Genomic DNA, 22354 nt, shown 5'->3' with positions numbered 1-22354 from the left:
ATGTGCCCGACCGGGATCCACCCGGCATGCCCACCAGGGGGCAATGCTCTGCCCATCTTGGGGCGTTGCTCTGCCACAATCAGAGCCATTCTAGCTCCTGAGGCAGAGGCCACAGAGCCATCCTCAGCGCCTGGGCCAACTTTGCTCCAACAGAGCCTTGGCTGTGGGAGGGGAAGAGAGAGACAGAGAGGAAGGAGAGGGGGAGGGGTGGAGAAGCAGATGGGCACTTCTCCTGTGTGCCCTGGCCGGGAATCAAACCCGGACTCCTGCACGCCAGGCCGACACTCTACCACTGAGCCAACCGGCCAGGGCCTGTATTTATATCTTGTAATTTCCACTGAGTCACAGATATGAAAAATTTTCCTTGAATAATAATATAATTTGCTTAAGAATGTTATTATTGCTGTCATATTCTATCCTAAATTAATGTAAAGTGTGATATATATTTTTATCCACACTACTTCCATAAAATTGCATTCCTGAGTTTCTTCATTCTGAATTTTTAATTTTTATTTATTCATTTTAGAGAGGAGAGAGAGAGAGAGAAAGGGGGGAGGAGCAGGAAGCATCAACTCCCATATGTGCCTTGACCAGACAAGTGCAGGTTTCGAACCGGTGACCTCAGCATTCCAGGTCGACGCTTTATCCACTGCGCCACCACAGGTCAGGCCCATTCTGAATTTTTAAACAAGATTTTATTTATTGATTTTAGAGAGAGGAGAGAGAAAGTGCAGGGGGGGAGCAGCGGGAAGTATCAACTTGTAGTTGCTGTCTCTCAGATGTGCCTTGACCAGATGGGCTTTGAACCAGCGACCTCAGCATTCCAGGTCAACGCTTTATTTCCTGCACCACCACAGGTCAGGCATCTATTCTGAATTTGACTCTAAATCCTGAGAAGTCTAATCAGAAGCTTAGCACTTGCCACTTATACGTGATCTGGACCACATCCACCCTGTGTCAGGCCATTTCATGGGCCTCCTGAGAAAATAAAACAGGCACACACAGTGTGTGTGTACATAGTGACATTTACTGTACATTGTGTGTGTGTACATAATGACATTTCTGCACATTGTGTGTGTACATAGTGATTACACAGTGACATTTACTGCACGTTGTGTGTACATGGTGGGTAAACAGTGACATTCATTGCACATTGTGTACACGGTGAGCACACAGTGACATTCATTGCAGTGTGTTTGTAGATAGTGAGTACACAGTGACATTTACTGCATGTTGTGTGTACATGGTGGGTACACAGTGACATTTACTGTACATTGTGTGTAGACAGTGACATTTCTGCACATTGTGTACATAGTAAGTACACAGTGACATTTATTGCACGTTGTATGTACACAGTGGGTACACATTGACATTCATTGCACATTGTGTGTGTACACAGTGACATTTACTGCACATTGTGTGTGTACATAGTGGGTACACGTGACATTTACTGCAGTGTGTGTACATAGTGACATTTACTGCACATGTGTGTACATAGTGGATACACGGTGACATTTACTGCACATTATGTGTATAGTGTATACAGTGGGTACACATTGACATTCATTGCATTGTGTACATGGCGGGCACACAGTGATATTTACTGCACATTGTGTGTGTACATGGTGGGTACACATTGACATTCACTGCACAGTGTGTGTGTACATGGTGGGCACACAGTGACATTCATTGCACAGTGTGTGTGTACATGGTGGGTACACATTGACATTCACTGCACAGTTCGTGTGTGTCTATGGTGGGTACACAGTGTCATTTACTGCACAGTGTGTGTGTACATGGTGGGTACACAGTGACATTCATTGCACATTGTGTCTGTACATGGTGGGTACATAAAATATGTACACACGAAAGCTCAACAATTACTATAAGGCACAAAATCATAAGCACTGAATGAATGGATGTAGGAGCTGTAGGATTATGGAAGGGAGAGTGCGAGGCTTTAGGATGGCCAGAGAAGGCTTCTGGAGGACTCCGTGCCAGCAGTGGTCATTTAAGCCATGAAGAGCGCACTTCAAAAGGGTGGCAAGGGCACAGAGGAAGAGTTGGGTGGCATTTGGCCAGATGGCAACTAGACTGTCAGACGGGACCATAAGAAACTGGTCAAGGCAAGTAGCCAGGACCCAAGAAGTCACTTAAAGCCTCAAGGTGCATATTATATTTCCCTGAATAAAATTTCAGATTATAATCTTATTATAATAAGATTATTATATTAAATATAATATATTAATATATTAAAATATCAGATTATATCTTGATTATTTTATATACCACTAAATAGGAATTTTGCTGGTTAAACCATGACAACCAATAGATTGTAAGGTATATCCCAATTTCAAAGATGTTAGAATACGGTGGTGGTGGTGGTGTGTGTGGGGGTTGGGGGGTGACAGCAGTGTGGTAGCCAATCTCCAGGATGACCACAAAATCCCTGTATCTCCCCCATTCCCTGTGACCACAGGATCCAGCAGAAATGAGGGCAAGTACAATAGATTCCAATATTAATTTATAAAGATACAACAGGTTCTATTTTCTCTGTTTCTTTGTCTCTCTCTCATTCCTGGCTCACAAAGCCACTTAGGCAGCTCTGTAGAAAGCCATGTGGCAAAGAACCGAGCCCCTCCACCTAGCAGCCTGCAAAGAAGTGAGGCCACCAGTAATCAGTCAGTGACCATGAGAGCGAATTGTTCGTACCACACGACTGCAGCTCTGGCTATTTGATGGCAACCCCATGACAAAGCCTGAGACAGAAACATCTAGGTAAACTACTCCTTCCTAGATGTCTGATCCTCAAAATCTGTTTAAGATAGTAATTCCTTAAGTATAACCTGTTGTGTTAGGTTTGGGTTCAGGGCTCCTTTAAATCCAGAGCCCCTTTAAACTCAAATTCCCTTCACCCAACCCCCCACTAGGAAAGCTTCTTCATTAAACACTTCCCTCACCCGACCTCCCCCTCCTCTTAAGCAACTCCCTTTACCTTGGGAAGGTTCTGGAAAATGGCCTTGGGACAAGGTCATCAGGAGGGACATAAGGGTTGGGGAAAAAGGGAGACAGTCTGTAACCAAGGCAACAAACCAAAATATGCTAATATGAGTATGTCCAGGTGCACCCAACCCTACAAATGCCAGCAAATGCCTGCACAAAGCCCTATATCAGACACTGCCTCTTTGCAGCTCTCTGCTGATGGCACTGGGGTCTCAGCCCATCTGTTTTGCAGATGCATAAACTTCTTATAAAACTCATCAGGCCTACTGTGTCCCTCCTTCAGCTGACCTAACAGTAATCTGCTAACTTTGGGGGTTATTTGTTACACAGCCATAAATAACAAATACACACAGAACCAATGACTACCATATACCATGTATGTACTTGGTTAGTGTCAGTCCAAGGCTCAGAAACAGATATATACCTTCTGAGTCAAAGGCTCCTGAGGCAAGTTAGACCTTTCATGCCTTAGAAGTAGGCAAAGAGGTTAGAAACACGTAATCATGTGGGACTCAGGTGTTGGATAACAATGTCATGAATGAGCATGGTTTACAAAAGCAAAACGAGGATGTTCTGAGCCAATTATAAGTGACGTCAGAACTGAGACAGCTGTCTGTCTCTGTCCTGGATAATTTCTTCTTCCTTCAAATAGGACCCAACCCAGAACAAAGTCTCACCATATTTCATGGAAAGAATTAAGTGGAATACTTTTACAAAGTAAGATGCTCAAAGGTGGGTGTGGATGCAGTCATTTCTAGAATGCTAGAATTTCGGGAGGTTATAAATCAGTGAGATGTCCTGGAGGATCCTGGCCAGCCAGGCTATGGTATTTTGACTTCATGGTGAAAGCAGAGGCGACCATAATAATACGGTCATGAGCATTAGATGATAACGATGTTTAGCAAGATTAAACTGACCAGGGCTTGTAATCCGAATTGGAGTGGGGGAGACTATGAAAGCTGTGGCCTATTTCCAACATGACGATGTCAGTTTGGACTTAGCAGAATCCTGGTGTCCTTATCCCTCCAGTCATCTGTCCAGCTCAGCAGTGAGCTTAACTCCTTCATTCTCAGTGCCCTGCTATAACTTCACCCCAAATAGAAACCGCTCTTCTCACTGCCCCTCATGGGAAGAGGATTTCCTGTTTGGGGTCTGAACTATAACCATTCCAGCGGCTGAAATCTACCTGCGCTGCTACGGTGGCGTGCTGATACCAGGGCACAATGGGCTGGGCTGTGAGAGAGGTTAGGGTGTGTGCAAAGTCCTTGCCGGGGGAGGACAGGCAGCCTCCCCCAGGGTATGTTAGGAGCTTCAGAAGGAAGCATAAACAGCCGATTCTAGATGAGAGCCTGCCGAACAAAGACTCCACGCATAAAGATTATTCATTTAATGTGCTGGAGGGACCTTAGCGTTAGATAACCCAATGCAGTTCAGTTTTGCTAATAAGGCATTGAGCCTAGCTCTATGCCAGTCTGTGGAAAGGTCTAGACTCCTGGTCTCGGCTGCCCCACCACCAAGGCCCGTCCAGTAGCACCTACAGTCTACCTGAGCCTCCATAAAGGAAGACAACTCCACATCCACCGGCATCGAAGGGGAACAGGGACCGAGGGTGCATGACTTAGCATGTGATTCCTTTGAAAGGAGATGCCCGCTGCTGCTGGGGAAGTTTTTGCTCATTGTTTGATAAGTTACAACTTTTTGTAAGGACAACTTGTTTTGGTGCCTCCCACATTCACCTAGACAAAAATCATCTTCACATGTGGGTGAAAGAGAAAAGAATTCATGTTTAGTTTACTTTCCGTACTTAGGGGAAAGTTAGCAAGTAAGTTCCATATATTTGTATCAGGCTGATTTAAGAATGTGAAAGGATTCATGTTATTTATTCAGCATTATTTGTTTATACTCCTATAATTATCCTGCAATGCTATAGATTTATTCTCTCTTACCTGGAAACATCTGTGTGTGTATGTGTGTTTGTATCCATGCACTGGGTTCCCCACACCAACAAGCAATTCTAGGACACCAGCAGGCTTCCATGCGCCCTGGGCACCCCACTTTCCCCAAATCTCCTCATGTCTACCCACCTGCAAGCTCTCCAAACCCTGTCTTCTCGGGATTTTATGGAGGCTTCCTTCCATAGGAATGAGTGATGAAACCTCTGGCTATTGGCAATCGTTTCAGCCTCCAGGACCTCTTCCCTCCCAGGAAGGTGAGGGGGTGATGGGACTGAAAGTTCTCGCCCTCAGATGACAGGGTTGGTTCTCCTGGAGACCAGCTGCCATCCTCAGGGCGATGTGTGCCCAGGCTGACTGATGTCCAAGGCCACGCTGAGAGTCGTGGGGCTGAGCAGGTTGGGGACTGGGCAGCCAGGCCCAGCTCTCTCCAGTGGTTTTCTTCAGAAGAGCAGGAAGTGAGAATCCTTTCTACCTGGCACTCCGTAGCTCTGTCTGCTGGTGCAAAGCAGGTGGAGGGCCCCATACCCAAGTCATTACTATCTAGAATATCACTGTATCAAGGGCCTAACATTGCATCACTGTCATTTCCCCAGCTCTGGGCTCTCTGCCAGTCCCGGGACAGGAACAGATGGTGGGATCGGAGATGCTTCCACTTGAGCAAACTATGACAGGCACATCAACACCAAGGCCAGACACAGACCCTGAGTTGGGCTAATTTGTTTCCAAGACACTGAACTAATTGGCACCAGATGGTCAGGTGTTTTTCCAAGAAGGGGAAACCACTCCTGAGTCCTGCCTCATCTCGTCCTTAAGGGCCAGAACAAGGCCGGACGTATTTATTTTAGCGCCCTTGAGTAACAAAGCACTGAGTGCCTAGAGCAGGGGTCTCAAACTCGCGGCCCACGGGCCGCATGCGGCCCCTCGAACAATTTTGTGCGGCCCGCAGACTAATCCATGAAGTTCAAAATACTTTGGATAAAATTAAGTAAGCCTAGGGGCCTACTTGTATTTTTCATTTCTCTAGCATCCTAGCTAGATATTAGCTTAGTTAACAGCAGTTGTGATGCGAACTACAGTTTCTGGTCGTTTTGTGACACTGAGTAAACTGCATGTACGATTGTGCTTGTTGTACTGATTTTTTTTTGTTTTCAACTGCAGTGAGAAAAGTGTTGCGTAACAGTTGCCTTTTGTAGACCTAGTGCGGCCCGCCGAACGGCTGTGATCTTGCTCTGCGGCCCACATGCTGAGTTGAGTTTGAGACCCCTGGCCTAGAGAGTCTTTGGGAGCCGAAGGGCATTGTTTTAACCCTGAAAGTGTGGCTGGGCTTCTAATTTTATGGCCAGGACAGGTCATTCAATAATTTTCAGCCAACCATGATACCAGATCAGAAGATACTCATGATGGGCAAAGAAAGAGCCAAGAAAGGAGTATATTTCCATGGCTCCTGGTAAGCTGAGGACAACATGGTGGCTTCCATCCGATTTCTGTTATGACTTCCTGCAGATCCCTGGGCTGAGTGTTGGGTAACACAATAACACTGAAGCCCAGGAGAGGTTGGAGGGTAGAATCATGGTTGTTATGGTAGAGAATATTGGAATATTGGTCATTCTCTTGAATTCTTACCTTGACCTGTAAATGTTATCATTAAAACTGTATGTCTCACTGACATTAATGTTTAGTAGCTAAGCTGTTTATTTGTATACTTAACTTTCCCATTCTTTGCCCTTTACATTTTAAGACAGAACCGTCCACAGGAGATTGCAATTTTTAAATTCCTGGAAGCTGCTGACCAGCATGGTAAACCTTGGGTAAGTCACCTATGCTCTGTCCAATCCAGTCCTGTCCCCACCCACCCTCTTCCTCCAAGTTATAACACAGAATACCTTATATCTTCAAAACATTATGACCTTTCAAAGACTATGATGCTACATTTGCAAAAACTATGAATCTCAGGAAGGCTACCAAACATGCTTAAAAATTGTCAATTTCTTAGAGGGATCTGCAAGTTAAAACTGAAAAAATAAAAGCATATCTACCAGTATAAAGCTGACTTTTTAATCATAAAAATGTTAGGAATACACCTAAATCTATTGGCTTTCCCTCTAACTCAAACATCATCTGTGTGAGGACAGAAAAGTCCTCACACAAATTCATTTGAAACGCCAACTTCTGGCATCGCTGCCAAAACCCCCAGTGTCATGTAGATCAGAAGGGGGTTAAGATATACTTGAAGAATTAGACGTGTGCCTGACCTGTGGTGGCGCAGTGGATAAAGCGTCGACCTGGAATGCTGAGGTCGCCGGTTCAAAAAAAACCCTGGGCTTGCCTGGTCAAGGCACGTATGGGAGTTGATGCTTCCTGCTCCTCCCCCTGTTCTCTCTCTATCTCTCCCTCTCTTTCTCTCTCCCCACTCTCTCTCTAATAAAAATGAGTAAATAAAATCTAAAAAAAAAAAAAAAAAAGAATTAGACGTGTGATCTTGAGAAAGGGTTCATGACAGTTTGGCATGTATGAAGATGTGAAGGACTCTCACATCCTTTCATTTTGCAGACTTACTGATCTCAGCAGCATTAATCTGCTTTTATGGGGCAAACTGGAAGCCTCCGTAATTCTGTGTAAGCTTTTGCATATTCTTTAGTGAAAAATAAGTAATGTTATTACATAGGTAAATTGTATAATTTGCACATTATTTAAATGATGCAGGTGGATGGCTTTGTAATGAGAAGCACCATTGTGCAGAACTGTGCATGAGGATACAATAATAAGCTGATATTTTACTTTTTGCTTAAGACTATTTGGGGTGGTCTTTCTGACACCTGCAGAAGAGTCTTTCTGTACCCCAAGTTCCATCCCAATCATGGTAGCTCTGTTGACCATGGAAAAGCTGCAGGGTCCTGGAGACCTTTTAAGTTGACATCAGTCAATTAATCAGTACACTTCAGTATGGTTATTAAGCCAGTGACTACTCAAGTGTAAATGGCATGTAATCTGTATTTCTTTACACAATCCATAAGCATGTTATGAGAAATTGTCGAATTCCTGGTGCGCTTTCCAGTGCTACCTGTCTAGCAATGCCACTGAGGTGCAAGAAAGTCTTCCAAATAACTGGTTCTTGGTGACCACTGTGGCCATCACCACTGATAACACTGCATGTGGGCGTGGTCTTCTCATCTGTGAATTCCTTCCAGGCCGCTCCTACCTTGATGCTTAAGAGTTTAGAAAGACCCTGATGGAGTGTCTCTGTTCTCACCTGTCTGGCCTGTGCAGAAGTCATGTGGATTCTAGGGAATGACTGTGGACCATCCTAAACTGAGTCAGGTGGCAAGACTCTAATTGCAGCTGCAGTCCCTAGTGTAGTATCTCTATGGGAGCAACTGCGCATAGGCCCCGGCACTTGGTAGACCATTATAGGGCCAAAAGTGCAACTTTCTTAATTGCCCGGCTCTCTGCAAAGAGCCTGGTCATCTTGACATTCCACAAGACATCACACCAACCCACCACACTTATGACAGTATGATGACTGGCTGAGGTGACTGAGTGGATTATCAGGGTAAATTGGGCTGCGGTTACACAACAGAGACAAAAGGATTCTGTCTGAGACCCAAGGAAATTCACTGAGTCATCTCTTAGTACTTTAATGTCCAATAGTAAAAATTAATAGAAAACCAGCCCTGGCTGGTTGGCTCAGTGGTAGAGCGTTGGCCCACCGTGTGAAAGTCCTGGGTTCAATTCCCAGCCAGGGCTCACAGGAGAAGCGCCCATCTGCTTCTCCACCCCTCCCCCTCTCCTTCCTCTCTGTCTCTCTCTTCCCCTCTTGCAGCCAAGGCTCCACTGGAGCAAAGTTGGCTTGGGCACTGAGGATGGCTCTGTGGCCTCCGCCTCAGGCATTAGAATGGCTCTGGCCGCAATGGAGGAACGCCCCAGATGGGCAGAGTATCGCCCTCTGGTGGGCATGCTGGGTGGATCCCAGTAGAGCACACGCGGTAGTCTGTCTGACTGCTTCCCCGCTTCTAACTTTGGGGGGAAAAAAATTAATAGAAAATAAATAAATAAAAGGAAGGACAATTGGGGATTCAATCTTTCGGGAATGAAGATTTAGGTCACTTTACCAGATAAAGGACTGAGGTTGTGGCTGAGAAATGGATTGAGCAGTGGAAAGAATAGCCATACATCCCAACCATGGCTCGGTGACCAGTTACAGAACTGAAGACTATAAAAGTTTGGCAAGTTTTTTCTTGGTTTGTTATATGCCTGTGTTTATTGGCATACCTAACCATTTTATTCTCTTACCTCCTTTTTTATTTGTATGCGATTTTTTGGAGATTAACATTACAATGAAATCTTTAGGTAACAGAGTATTCCATCGGGCCATGGCTAAATTTGAAGATTAATTAATACAGCCAGCAATGGCTACAGTAAATTATGGGACTATGTGTCTTCTCATTTAAGGGAAAGATGAGAACTCTTTCTCTTGTAAGAAGAGTAGGTATATCTTGTTAGGTAGAACCATTGAGTTGTCTTGTTTTTTGTCTGAGAGTCAAATGTGTGTAGAAGGGTGTATGTGGAAGCTGGGTAGCCAAAGGGGTGGGCTGTCAGGTATGCATACATGGCCTCTCAGCTCCAAATTCACCCTTTAGTGCAGGGGTCTCAAACTTGTGGCCCGCCGAACAATTTTGTGCGGCCCGCAGACTAATCCACGCAGTTCAAAATACTTTGGATAAAATTAAGTAAGCCTAGGGGCCTACTTGTATTTTTCATTTCTCTAGCATCCTAGCTAGATATTAGCTTAGTTAACAGCAGTTGTGATGCGAACTACAGTTTCTGGTCGTTTTGTGACACTGAGTAAACTGCATGTACGATTGTGCTTGTTGTACTGATTTTTTTTTGTTTTCAACTGCAGTGAGAAAAGTGTTGCGTAACAGTTGCCTTTTGTAGACCTAGTGCGGCCCGCCGAACGGCTGTGATCTTGCTCTGCGGCCCACATGCTGAGTTGAGTTTGAGACCCCTGCTTTAGTGCCTGCTCTGCATTAATGGACTGAACTTTAGCATAAGCTTCCCTTTTACAGTGAACATGACGCTAAACTTTGTCAGTAGAGGGCACTAAAGGAAAGTTTCTCTTCCTGGTTACAGTTGCTATGTGATCTTTTCCTTGCTCTTGCTGCACTGACCAAAGCAGTGGCTGTGTGGAAACATCAGCAGTGCTCCGCCTCAGCCACATACCTGGAGAACGAGTCCTTCAGAGACTTGGCAGTCCTGGCTGGGGTCCATGTATTCTATAGCTATTTTCTTTGTGGTTACCATAGGGATTACAATTAGCATCCTAAAGTTATCACACTTTAACTTGAATTTATACCAGTTTTACTTCAACAGCACACAAAACCTCTACTCCTTTACAGCTGTCTTCACCCCTTTTGCACGTTGATGTCACAAAATTACATCTTTAAACAGTATTTATCCCAAAACATAGACTTAAAAGTATTTAAAACATATTAGTCTCTTAAATTTTGTAAAAAAACAAAAAGTGAAATTATAAACCACTGTTATAATAACACTAGCTTTTATAAATGCCATGTGTTTACCTTTATTGGATCCTTAAATGGCTTCAAGTTACTATCTATTTTCCCTACATTTCACCTCACAGGAATCCCTTGAGCATTTGTGTGTGTGTGTGTGTGTGTGTGTGTGTGTGTGTGTGTGTGTGTGTGTGAGACAGAGCCAGAGAGAGCCAGAGAGAGGGACAGATAGGACAGACAGGAAGGGAGAGAGATGAGAAGCATCAATTCTTCATTGCGGCACCTTAGTTGTTCATTGATTGCTTTCTCATATGTGCCTTGACTGGGGGGCTACAGCAGATTGAGTAACCCCTTGCTCAAGCCAGTGACCTTGGGCTCAAGCTGGTGAGCCTTGCTCGAACCAGATGAGCCTGCACTCAAGCTGGTGACCTCAGGGTCTCGAACCTGGGTCCTCCGTGTCTCAGTCTGACACTATATCCACTGTGCCACGGCCTGGTCAGGCTTGAGCATTTCTTGCAGGTTAGTTCTAGTGGTAATAACTTCTCAGAGTTTGCTGATCTGAGAATATCTTTCATTTCTATGACATCTTTGAAGGATCATTTTGCCAGATATAGGATATTGGTTGAACCAGACACATCCTCTGCATTTATCACAAGTAGAACAAATTGGTGTCAAAGATAAGGCAAAACAAATTGCCTGGGCACAATTCTCTCCACCAAAATAGGATACCACATTGACACTCTTTCTTAGAAAAGAAGCATCTAACACAACAACAAAAAATCTTTGCATTCAATCTTAACACCACTAAACCCTAAAGTACTATAAATTATGCTATGTCACCAATTACTGACAGCTTTGTGATTATTAAACTATCTCTAAGATTACCTCCAGTTCTAAAATTTTATGACTATTCCATGTAAAACCCTGATCACACATCTTGCTACAAAACACTGGTAACATTTGTGTATGTGTGTGTGCATGCTTTATTCTGAGTCTTTTAGCAAAAGGTTGGACTTTGGATCTCTAATTCACAAACCGAGAGGAGAGGACACTACGCTGAGATAAAAGCACATCCTCAGTAGCCAGAGCACCTGAGTCCAAAGCTGGGGTCATGTGTAACTTCTCTGGGCTTCGGTTTCTTCATCTTTAAAAGGGACAATACCTACCTCACAAGGTCACTAGATGGGCTACTGTTTTTAAGGTATTCAGGATGGTGACTGGCATATAGTAAGTGCTATATTAGTAATGCTTAAATACTTAAATGAGGCAGATTCCTTAAGTTTTCCTTTTTTCTTTCTTTTTTTTTTTTGATAGAGACAGAGAGTCAGAGAGAAGGACAGATAGGGATGGACAGACCAGAAGGAGAGAGAGGAGAAGCATCAATTTTTCGCTGCGGCATCTTAGTTGTTCATTGATTACTTGTTCATTGATTGCCTTCTCGTATGTGCCTTGACCAGGGGGTGCAGCAGAGCCAGTAGCCCCTTGCTCAAGCCAGCAACCCTGGGCTCAAGCTGGCGATCCCACATTCGAACTGGATGAGCCCATGCTCAAGTTGGAGACCTTGAGGTTTAGAACCTGGAACCTCTGTGTCCCAGTCTGATGTCTATCCACTAAGCCACCACCTGGTCTGGCCTTAAGTTTTTCTTGAACTTAAATACTCCTAAATATCTGTAGGCAAACATTATCTCACTAATCTACCCACGTTGATTGTTCTATATTGAGTAATATGCTATTTTAAGATAACTTTCTTTGAGCTTGACTAGATGCTGGTGCAATGGATAGAGCGTTGGACTGGGATGCGGAGGACCCAGGATAGAGACCCCGAGGTTGCCAGCTTGAGCACAGGCTCATCTGGTTTGAGCAAAGCTCACCAGCTTGGACCCAAGGTCACTGGCTCGAGCAAGGGGTTACTCGGTCTGCTGAAGGCCCACGGTTAAGGCACATATGAGAAAGCAATCAATGAACAACTAAAGTGCCACAATGAAAAACTGATGATTGATGCTCCTCATTTCTCTCGGTTCCTGTCTCTCTGTCCTATCTATCCCTCTCTCTGACTCTTGCTCTGTCTGTTAAAAAAAAAAAAAAAAAGAGGCCCTGGCCGGTTGGCTCAGTGGTAGAGCGTCGGCCTGGCGTGCAGAAGTCCTGGGTTCGATTCCTGGCCAGGGCACACAGGAGAGGCACCCATTTGCTTCTCTACCCCTCCCCCTCTCCTTCCTCTCTCTTTCTTCCCCTCCCGCAGCCGAGGCTCCATTAGAGCAAAGATGGCCCGGGCGCTGGGGATAGCTCCTTGGCCTCTGCCCCAGGCTCTAGAGTGGCTCTGGTCACAACAGAGCGATGCCCTGGAGGGGCAGAGCATCGCCCCCTGGTGGGCAGAGCGTCGCCCCCTGGTGGGCGTGACGGGTGGATCCCGGTCGGGCGCATGTGGGAGTCTGTCTGACTGTCTCTCCCCGTTTCCAGCTTCAGAAAAATACAAAAAAAAAAAAAAAAAAGAAAAGAAAAAAAAATAACTTTCTTTGAAAATGACTCGCAATTCAATATATGGTTTTATTTTATCAAAATTGAGTGTTTTATAGCTAAGTTTTCAAATTATTGATATCAAATTGGGCCTTAACATTGTGATAAGTATTAAAAGCAAACATAAAAGTGCATATAACTTTCATAAAAGACAGATTATCAAGAAAGCTGTGCTTTACTGTCCAGAAAGAGCTGTCAGATACTCTTACTACAGTTAAGCACTGAGAAAAGATTACTGGCAGGCGGGCAGAGAGCCAAGGAGGGTAGAGAAGACGCTGTCCCTGAATCCACAGTCTACTCTGTGCTTATGTCACGTGACAGTCAGCTCTACTATGGTAACTGGACAAAGAAAGAACAAAACTGAGGACTTTAAAACTACAGATACACATAATATAAGCAATATTAAATAAGATCTCATCCTCAAAGTAAATATCTAATTAAAGCCCAAGGAGAAGATTTAACCTGCAAGGTTGACAGTGGAAACAGAGGCTGGTTAGAAAAGCTATTCCACCTTCTTCTGAAGATGAGCCGCAGTGACAGTTGTCAGGGCATCGAGGGCGAAGCAGGAGAAAGGAAAAGCCTGGATAAGGGAGATGCCAAGCATTCAATATCTCAAGACAGCAGGTGAGCAAGGGAATGTCAAGGGCAGCAGTGACGGGGCTTGAAGCAAAGACAGGTGCCCACCTGTGGCTTGGTCTGTCAGGATCCACAGCTGAGTCTACTGCTAAAGGTCCTGCTTGTGCCAGGAAGCTGTTCCTTTGCTGTCCCCAATCATAATAGTCTGGAGCAAAACTTAAAAAGAAAAAGAAGTATTTCAGTGACTTGAAATATTGTACTTATTATTAATGACATGCCTGCTGTACGTAGATAGCACTGGGATCTCGTATAAACTACCAACAATTCAAAGTTTTTTTGTGTGTGTATTTCCATTGATTTAAGAGAAGAAAAGAGAGAGAGGAAGGCAGAGAGAAGAGAGAAGCATCAACTCATTGTTTCATTTCGTTGTATACTTGCTGATTGCTTCCTGTATGCGTCCTGAGCAGCGATGGAACCTACAACCTCTGGCTTGCTGGGAGGATGCTTTACCCACTGAGCCACCAGGCCAGGGACTCAAGATTTTTTCAGGCAGCTTCTTGAAGCCCATTTTTCCACCAGACAGTTAGTTCTATGTGCAATGGCTAGAAGTCTGCTCACAAAAGTCAACTGAATTCTAAAGATTTCTAAAGAACCCACAAGTACAGTATTACTAGAACCATACACCAATCACAATGTGTAACAAAATGTTCTAGCAACAAACTGTATCTGAATCTTAGTGTAGAGTACATATAATTCACTACCTGTGCGTCTTTAAGCAGGTAACTTCTGTGCCTCAGTTTTATCTGTGACTGCCTCGTTGGGCTTTTTTTGAGTTAATACCTGTAAAATGCTTAAAACAGTATCTTAACATATAGTACTCAGTGATATACGATTATTATTGTTGTTATTTTCCTGTCTGTGTGGGGACGGAGGTCTTACCTTGCTCTGCGTAGGTAGTGAGCACTCCCTCAGCCCTGTGCTCTGGGGGAAGAGTGCACACACAGAGAGATACAGGTGACAAGAAGACATGCAGCAGTTTTAGGGAAGTGGGTTAGGACAAGTTTGGGTGTCAGGAAGCCCTGTTTATTGGCTCACTTCCAGGTGACTGATGCTCCCTATGTCTGCTGGCTTGGACTGGTCTGCTTCCTTTTTCCTAAGCACCATCTTTTATTTCATCTGACCAGCATCTATGCTCCCTGACCCACTTAGAAAGCAATGTATTCTTCCTGCTTTTCCTCAGTTCCTCAGTCCCTAAAACTAGGGCTCTCTTCACAGAGCTTTTAAGGTTTTCTAAGGTCTTCTAAAACTTTTCTTTTTTTATTTTGGGGGGCGGTTAGGTAAAATGTTAATGATAGTTCTTTAAATTCACAAAGGATTGCATATAGTAAGCTTTGTAAGAAACATGCAGCCTGAGGCTTTCCTTTCCTAGGACCTCCTCTCTCCTGCCGGCCTCCAAGTCCCACATGCACAGGCTGAAAGTGGGATGTGATCTCTCGCAGTAGCGTGTGGCTGAAGCATCAGAGGGCTGAGGAAGGGAAGGGAACCCTGTCACCATCATCAGAAGCACGTGTCCTGGGGGCGTCTACAGTGTGGTACACAGTGTGTTCAGCCTTATGCTGGGTGCCACCTCTCCTGTTCCCATCCTCCTCCAGCTCCAGGGGCTCCACACATTTTTCCCAGCTGGAACTGTAACCAGGCCCCGAGCAGGAGGAGGAGGAAGGGACTTACCTTCCCGGAAGTCCCTGAGGGGCAATACTCCAGGCAAGGTCATCATCACTATCGTATCTCCGAGGGTTGTCAAAGAAATAGGATCTGGGGTTGAATCCATAGCTGGGGACCATTCCAGGGTTGGTCTAGAAAGACAGATACTGGTTCAGTACATGTTCCCACACTGGTCTCACATCAGACACAGGAGAACAAGACCCCCACAGGAGACGTGTCAGCCCCTCTGGACAAAGTTTCTGCCTGGTCAGCTGCAGCATTCATTTCTCTTTTATTTTTGAGAGGTACTATTTCTTTTCTCTCCCATCCAGTTACTAACCAGGCCCGACCCTGCTTAGCTTTCGAGATCAGACAAGATCGGGTGCATTCAGGGTGGCATGGCCATAGACTATTTCTTTTCTCAGTATAGACAAAATCCTCTTTTAGAATTTTGCTTACAATGTTGAATTATCATAGTATTAATCCCTTAACAAAAAACCAGACACCGCCCAAATTAGACAAACCAGAGGGTCCCAAATTGGATATAAACCTGTATAATAATGTGGGCATTCACAACCATTTCAAATAATGAAACCGTTTTGAAAAAGTTTCTTACCCAGTTTGCATACCGTGCCTCTATAATTTACATCATCCTGTTCCCATCCCCATGCCGAGTTCACCTCAAAAAATTTCCAATGATGGGTTTCGAGTAAGCAGATCAGAACTACATGATGTGGCAAACCCAGCCCCACAAACCAGCATTGGTCTATGTCCTTGACACGCCACTAGCAGTCAGTCTATTTACAAGTTAGCCAATGATGTGGAACAGTTGTTATGTGAGGGGATCCACAGATGAATTCTTGCTCTTCTAAGACTGATCTATCAAATATGCGAAGCAAGTGGAACTTAAACTAAGGTGTGATGCCTTAAAATTTATTTGTAGCCGTTCAAGAACGTCTATGCAAAAGAATGAGGTTGGACCGTAGCTCAGATAAAAAGTTAACTCAGGATGGACCATAGACCTGAATGTAAGAGTAAAAACCATAAAACTCCTAGAAGAAAACATCGGGGCAAATCTTCAAGACCTAAAATCTGGTAAAGAATTCTTAGATATAACACCCAAAGCATGAGCAACAAAAGAAAAAAACAGATAAACTGGACTTCATCAAAATTAAAAACCTTTGTGGTTCAAAGAACATCAAGTAATTTAAAGACAGGCCAAAGAATAGAAGAAAATATTTGCAAATCACACGTCTGACAAGGGACTTAAAGTTACAATATATATAGAACTCTTACAACTCACTGATAAACAGACAACTCAGTTTAAAAATAAGCAAAGGATCTGAGGAGACATTTCTCCAAGAAAGCCAATGAGCATGTGAAAAGTGGCCTGACATCATCAGTCACCAGGGAAAGGCAAGTCAGCAGCCACAGTGAGCTGGCACTTCACACTCACCAGGAAATCAGGCATCAGAGCCAGATAACAAGTGCTGGCAAAGATATGGAGGAACTGGAACTTTCAAACATGACTGTAGTGAATGGAAAATGCTGCACTCTGTGTGGGACCAAGATTGACAATTTTTATTTTATTTTTTTGTATTTTTATGAAGTGAGCAGCAGGCAGACAGACTCCTGCATGTGCTTGACCAGGATCCATCCGGCATGTCCACCAGGGGGTGACGCTCTGCCCATCTGGGGTGTTGGTCCATTGCAACTGGAGCCATTCTAGCGCCTGAGGCGGAGACCATGGAACCATCCTCAGTACCTGGGCCAACTTTGCTCCAATGGAGACTTGGCTGCAGAAGGGGAACAGAGAGATAAAGAGGAAGGAGACGGGGAAGGGTGGAGAAGCAGACGGGCACTTCTGCTTCTGTGTGCCCTGGCCGGAAATTGAACCTGGGACATTCACACATCGGCCGATGCTCTACCACTGAGCCAACCAGCCAGGGCCGACAATTTTTCAAAAAGTTAAACATAGAGTTACCAAACGACTTAGTAATTTTACTCTGAAATATATCCCCAAGAAAAATGAGGATATATGTTCACACAGAAACTTGTACATGAATGTTTATGGCAGCATTATTCACAATAGCCAAAAGATGGAAATAACCCAAATGTCCATCAATGAATGAATGGATAAAGAAGATATCATATATCTGTACAATGAAATACTATTCAGCCATAAAAAGGAATGGAGTCCTGATACATGCTACACCAAGGATGACCCCTGAAAACATTATGCTAAGTGAAAAAAGCCATCACCAAAAACTGCATACAATAGGACTCCACTTATATGAGAATGAGAAATCTATATACAGAGAGTAGACTAAGGGTAGGCTGGGGAGTGGGGGGTGGGAAGGGGATGAGAGTGATGGATAAAGGGTATATATGATCTTTGTGAGATGATAAAAAGGTTCTACAACCTGGTTACAGTTGCACATATCTGTGTATACAAGAAACCACTGGGCTGTACACATGTAATGGGTGAACTGTATGGTATGGGAAGTATGTCTCAAAGCTGTTTAAACAAACAAACAAATATGGAGATACTCAAACTTTACCTGAGATTCTGACCTTGGTCCAGAACATGGCCTGAAAATTGTACACCAAGGACCTCAGGTATTTTGATGTGGACAGCACACTTGAATATACCAAGTGTAAAGGCTTGTTTGTATCCACGAATTATGGATATAAATGGTAGATAATATTTTTAAAAAGTGATCACTTAGAGAGACAGAACAAGAACAGGAGGAGAGAGAGGGAGAGAAAAGGGAGAAGGAGATAGAGAGGGAGAGGGAAAGGTAGGGAAGGAGAGAAAGGGAAGCATTCATTTGTTGTTCCACTTAGTTGTACATTTCACTGGTTGCTTCCCATGTGTGCTCTGACCAGGGATCGAACCTGCAACCTTGTTGTTTTGACATGATGCTCTAACTGAACAAACAGGCCTGGGCCATCTGGTAGATAACATTTAAAAGAAAAGCCCCACCTGTATTGTGCTCTTTTAAAATCGATGTGTGAGTTAAATTATAACTTCCCCCCCAAAAGAATATTAGGCCATATTTTCTCCAAGCAATTACAGACATTATAGATAGTAATAGGATCATTACTGAGGTATACATATAGTGGGTCCTGGAATAACATTTCATTCTAACATTGCTGAGAGGCCACACACAGGACCTTACCTCTTGTTTATATCAAGTAGCCAATTGTAAAACTGGTTTTGTTATATATCATTTCACTTAAAGTCAAAGAAACCTATTAAAAGTATTAATTGAGGACGTACTATATTTGGAATTTAGTTTCTTCTCCAAACCTAATAACGTTTGTGCCAAGGAAAGCCACAGGGTAGAACAATAATTAAAACCATGGGCTTAAGAGCCATACTGGCTTGGTTTGAATTCTGGCTTGTCCCCTACTAGCCATGCGATGTACAGCCTCTGTTTCCTCATCTAAGAATGAGTATTAAAAGGAGGCAGAGTCAAAATGGCAGTGTAAACACTGAACTCACCTCCTCCCATCAAAACTATCAAAATTAAGCCATGGCCGGTTGGCTCAGTGGTAGAGTACTGACCCAGTGTGTGAAGTCCTGGGTTCTATTCCAGGTCAGGGCACACAGGAGAGGTGACCATCTGCTTCTCCACCCCTCCCCTTTCCCCTTGTCTCTTTTCTCTCTCCTCTCCTCCCATAGCCATGGCTAGATTGGTTCCAGTATGTTGACCCAGGTGCTGAGGATGGCTCCATGGAGCCTCCATCTCAGGTACTAAAAATGGCTTGGTTGCAAGCATGGCCCCAGATGGGCAGAGCATCAGCCCTAGATGGGGGTCACCAGGTGGATCCTGGTCCAGGCATACACAGGAGTCTATCTCTTTATCTCCCCTACTCTCACTTAAAACAAAACAAAACAAAACAAAACAAAACAAAAAATTCTACCAAAATTAATCACCACCATCACTGAGGACCACCTGAAGACTAGCTGAACAGAACTCCTATAACTAATGATATAAAGAAGAAGCCACAGACTGACCAGGTGGTGGCACAGTGGATAGAGCATTGGACTGGAATGCGGAAGGACCCAGGTTCAAGACCCCAAGGTCGCCAGCTTGAGCACGGGTTCATCTGGCTTGAGGGGAAAAAAAAAAGCTCACCAGCTTGGACCCAAGGTCTCTGGCTTGAGCAAGGGGTTACTCAGTTTTCTGAAGGCCCGCGGTCAAGGCACATATGAGAAAGCAATCAATGTATAACTAAGGTGTCGCAACAAAAAAATGATGATGCTTCTCATCTCCCTCTGTTCCTGTCTGTCTGTCCCTATCTGTCCCTCTCTCTGACTCTCTCTCTGTCCCTGTAAAAAAAAAAAAAAAAAAAAAAAAAAAGAAGAAGAAGCCGCCACATTGAGACAGGTAGGGCAGGAGACATGGTCTGAGCAGGTCCCATACCTATATGTGGTGATTAATAAACAAGAAAAATAGCTCTCCTAGAGAGGCCCCCCAAGAGGAGTAAGGGGTTCAAACTCCACACTCGGCACCCCACCTGGGGCATCCGTGCCAGCAAGAGGTGCCAGTAACATGTGGCTTTGAAAACCAGCAGATTACATCTGAGAGAGACGGAGGGCCATGGGAGAATGAGACACTGCTCAACAGGGCTCACACACTAACTCACTCACTCCAAGCTCCAGCACAGAGGCAGCAGCTTGAGGGGGGCCTAGGACGCACTGGAAGAGGGTGAAGGACAGAGGGGCTGGTGTCGGGGACCCTCAGGACAGAAATGTTTGGCAGGCGCTGTTGTTCCTTTGTTGAGTTCTCCTCCCAGCCAGCTGGCCCCATGCATGCAGGGGAAAAGTCTGTTGCTTTCCGCTATACCATTTGCCTTGCCCCACATCACCCCACCCCACCTAACCACTCACCTGGACAGAGCCTTTTCCAATGGCTGCAGCAGACCCTCCACAGAGCTGTGGCCTGTCCTGGTTCATGCTGCAGATTCTCCCAAAGGTCCACAAACCCCACATGAATGACGGCCAGTCCTGGTGCGCACTGTGACCCTCACCAAGTAGCCCCAAGCCCCAGCATAAGTGGTAGCTAGCCTCTGCCCACACTAGAACCCCTTCCAACAGGCTTCAGACCTCACCCAAGTGGCTCCATAACTAACAAGAGCCCCACTAAAGGAACTCCCCCTCCATGAGATCAAACCCTGCACAACAGCTCCTCTGCTATAGTCACAGGCAGCCCTCACACCCTGCCCAAGGGTCAATACCACCCCTGACGTGCCAGCATTTACTGAGGCCCAACTACAAAAGGAGGACACAGGCCAGTCTACACAGGAAGCACTCCTAGAGCACGGGGCTTGGGTGACCAGGTGGGGTTGGTGGAACTGTGCCACTGGGCCCCATAAGTCACCTACAGAGATGAAGCAGATCTACCTGATACATAGAAACAGACGGCCAAAACGAGTAGACAAGGACACATGTCCTAAATCAAAGAATGGGCTAGAATTCCAGAAAAAAACACTAAATGAAACAGACAAGCAATCTACCAGAAATGAAAAGGAAATGATGTCTTGACCAGTGGCACAGGGGATAGAGCATCCTCCTGGAGCACTGAGGTTGCTGGTTTCGATCCTGAGGGTGCCAGCATGACCTCCAAACAGGGCACATATGAAAAGCAATCAATGGGTGCACAACTACATGGAACAACAACCTGATGCTTCTCTCTCTCTCTCTCTCCCCGCCTTCCTCTATTTCAAATCAACAGTTAAAAAAAAAAAGAGAAGTAACAAATGACACCCTAAACACAAAAATGATGATCAAAATACTATGAACAACTATATGCCAACAAAATAAACAACCTGGAAGAAATAGATAAATTCCTAGAAACATACAATCTTCTAAGGCCAAATCTGGAAGAATCAGAAACTCTGAACAGACTGATACCTGCGAATGAAATTGAAGCAGTAATTAATATAAAAACTCCCAACAAACAAAAGCCCTGGATCAGATGGCTTCAGAGATGAACTTTACCTACCATTGAAAGAGTAATTAATACCTACCCTCTTGCCTGACCAGGCGGTGGCACAGTGGATAGAGTGTCAGACTGGGATGCAGAGGACCCAGGTTCGAGACCCCAGGTCACCAGCTTCAGCACGGGCTCATCTGGTTTGAGCAAAAGCTCATCAGCTTGGACCTAAGGTTGCTGGCTCGAGCAAGGGGTTACTTGGTCTGCTGAAGGCCCGCGGTCAAGGCACATATGAGAAAGCAATCAATGAACAATTAAGGTCTCACAATGAAAAAACTGATGATTGATGCTTCTCATCTCTCTCCATTCCTGTCCATCTGTCCCTGTCTATCCCTCTCTCTGACTCTCTCTCTCTGTCCATGTAAAAAAGAAAAAAATACCTACCCTCTCAAATATTCCAAAACACTCAAGATGTGGGAAGGCCCCCAAACTCATTTTAAGAGGCCCACATTACCCTAACACCAAAACCAGATAGAGACACAACAAAAAAAGAAAATTATAGGCCAATATCCCTGATGAGCATAGATACAAAAATCCTCAACAAATATTAGCAAATCGAATTCAGCAATACATTATAAAGACCATACACCATGATCAAGTGAGATTTGTCCCTGGGATGCAAGGTTGGTACAATATTCACAAATTAATTAACATGATATATCCCATAAGCAAAATGAAGGATAAAAATTGTATGATGATACCAACAGATGCAACAAAGCATTTGACAAAATTGAACATACATTTATGATAAAAACTCTCAGAAAAATGGGAATAGAGGGACCATACTTCAACCCTACTAAAGGCCATAACACACAGCTAACATCATGTTCTCCAGGGAAAAACTAAGTTGTTTTCCTCAAGATCAGGAACAAGACAGGGATGTTCACTTTCATCACTCTTATTCAACATGGTACTGGAAGTCATGAAGAAACAGAAGGAATCCAGATTTAAAAGGAAGAAGTAAAATTCATTATTTGCTGATGACATGATAAAGAACCCTAAAGATTCCACCAAAAAACTATTTGAACTAGTAAGTGAATTTAGTAAAGTAGCAGGATACAAAATTAATATTCAGAAATTGGTTGCA

General features: G+C 44.3%; 1 protein-coding gene and 1 non-coding gene across 8 annotated transcripts in view; one reads left to right on the top strand and one right to left on the bottom strand.

Moving 5' to 3' along the window:
* The window catches only part of GPR137B (G protein-coupled receptor 137B), a 72991-nt gene that overhangs the window by 19719 nt on the left and 30918 nt on the right, over window positions 1–22354 (bottom strand). For 6 of the 7 annotated variants that reach the window (XM_066382738.1, XM_066382747.1, XM_066382785.1 and 3 more), the window contains exons 6-7: window positions 15290–15414; window positions 13670–13777 (exon numbers count right to left, since the gene is read on the bottom strand). In XM_066382738.1, coding sequence (XP_066238835.1) covers window positions 13670–13777; window positions 15290–15414 — 233 coding nt within the window. Of the gene's footprint in view, window positions 1–12995; window positions 13566–13669; window positions 13778–15289; window positions 15415–22354 lie in introns of those variants that run through there. The other variant, XM_066382766.1, reaches the window with a different exon arrangement.
* On the top strand, window positions 8627–8702 carry TRNAG-ACC (transfer RNA glycine (anticodon ACC)). The gene has a single exon. It is a non-coding gene; the product is annotated as a tRNA-Gly (tRNA).

This window comes from Saccopteryx leptura, chromosome 1, assembly GCF_036850995.1.
Source record: "Saccopteryx leptura isolate mSacLep1 chromosome 1, mSacLep1_pri_phased_curated, whole genome shotgun sequence".
In the NCBI taxonomy this organism is placed as follows: domain Eukaryota; kingdom Metazoa; phylum Chordata; class Mammalia; order Chiroptera; family Emballonuridae; genus Saccopteryx; species Saccopteryx leptura.
Note: the sequence above shows the minus strand (reverse complement) of the source record. Positions and strands in the feature narration are given on the sequence as shown.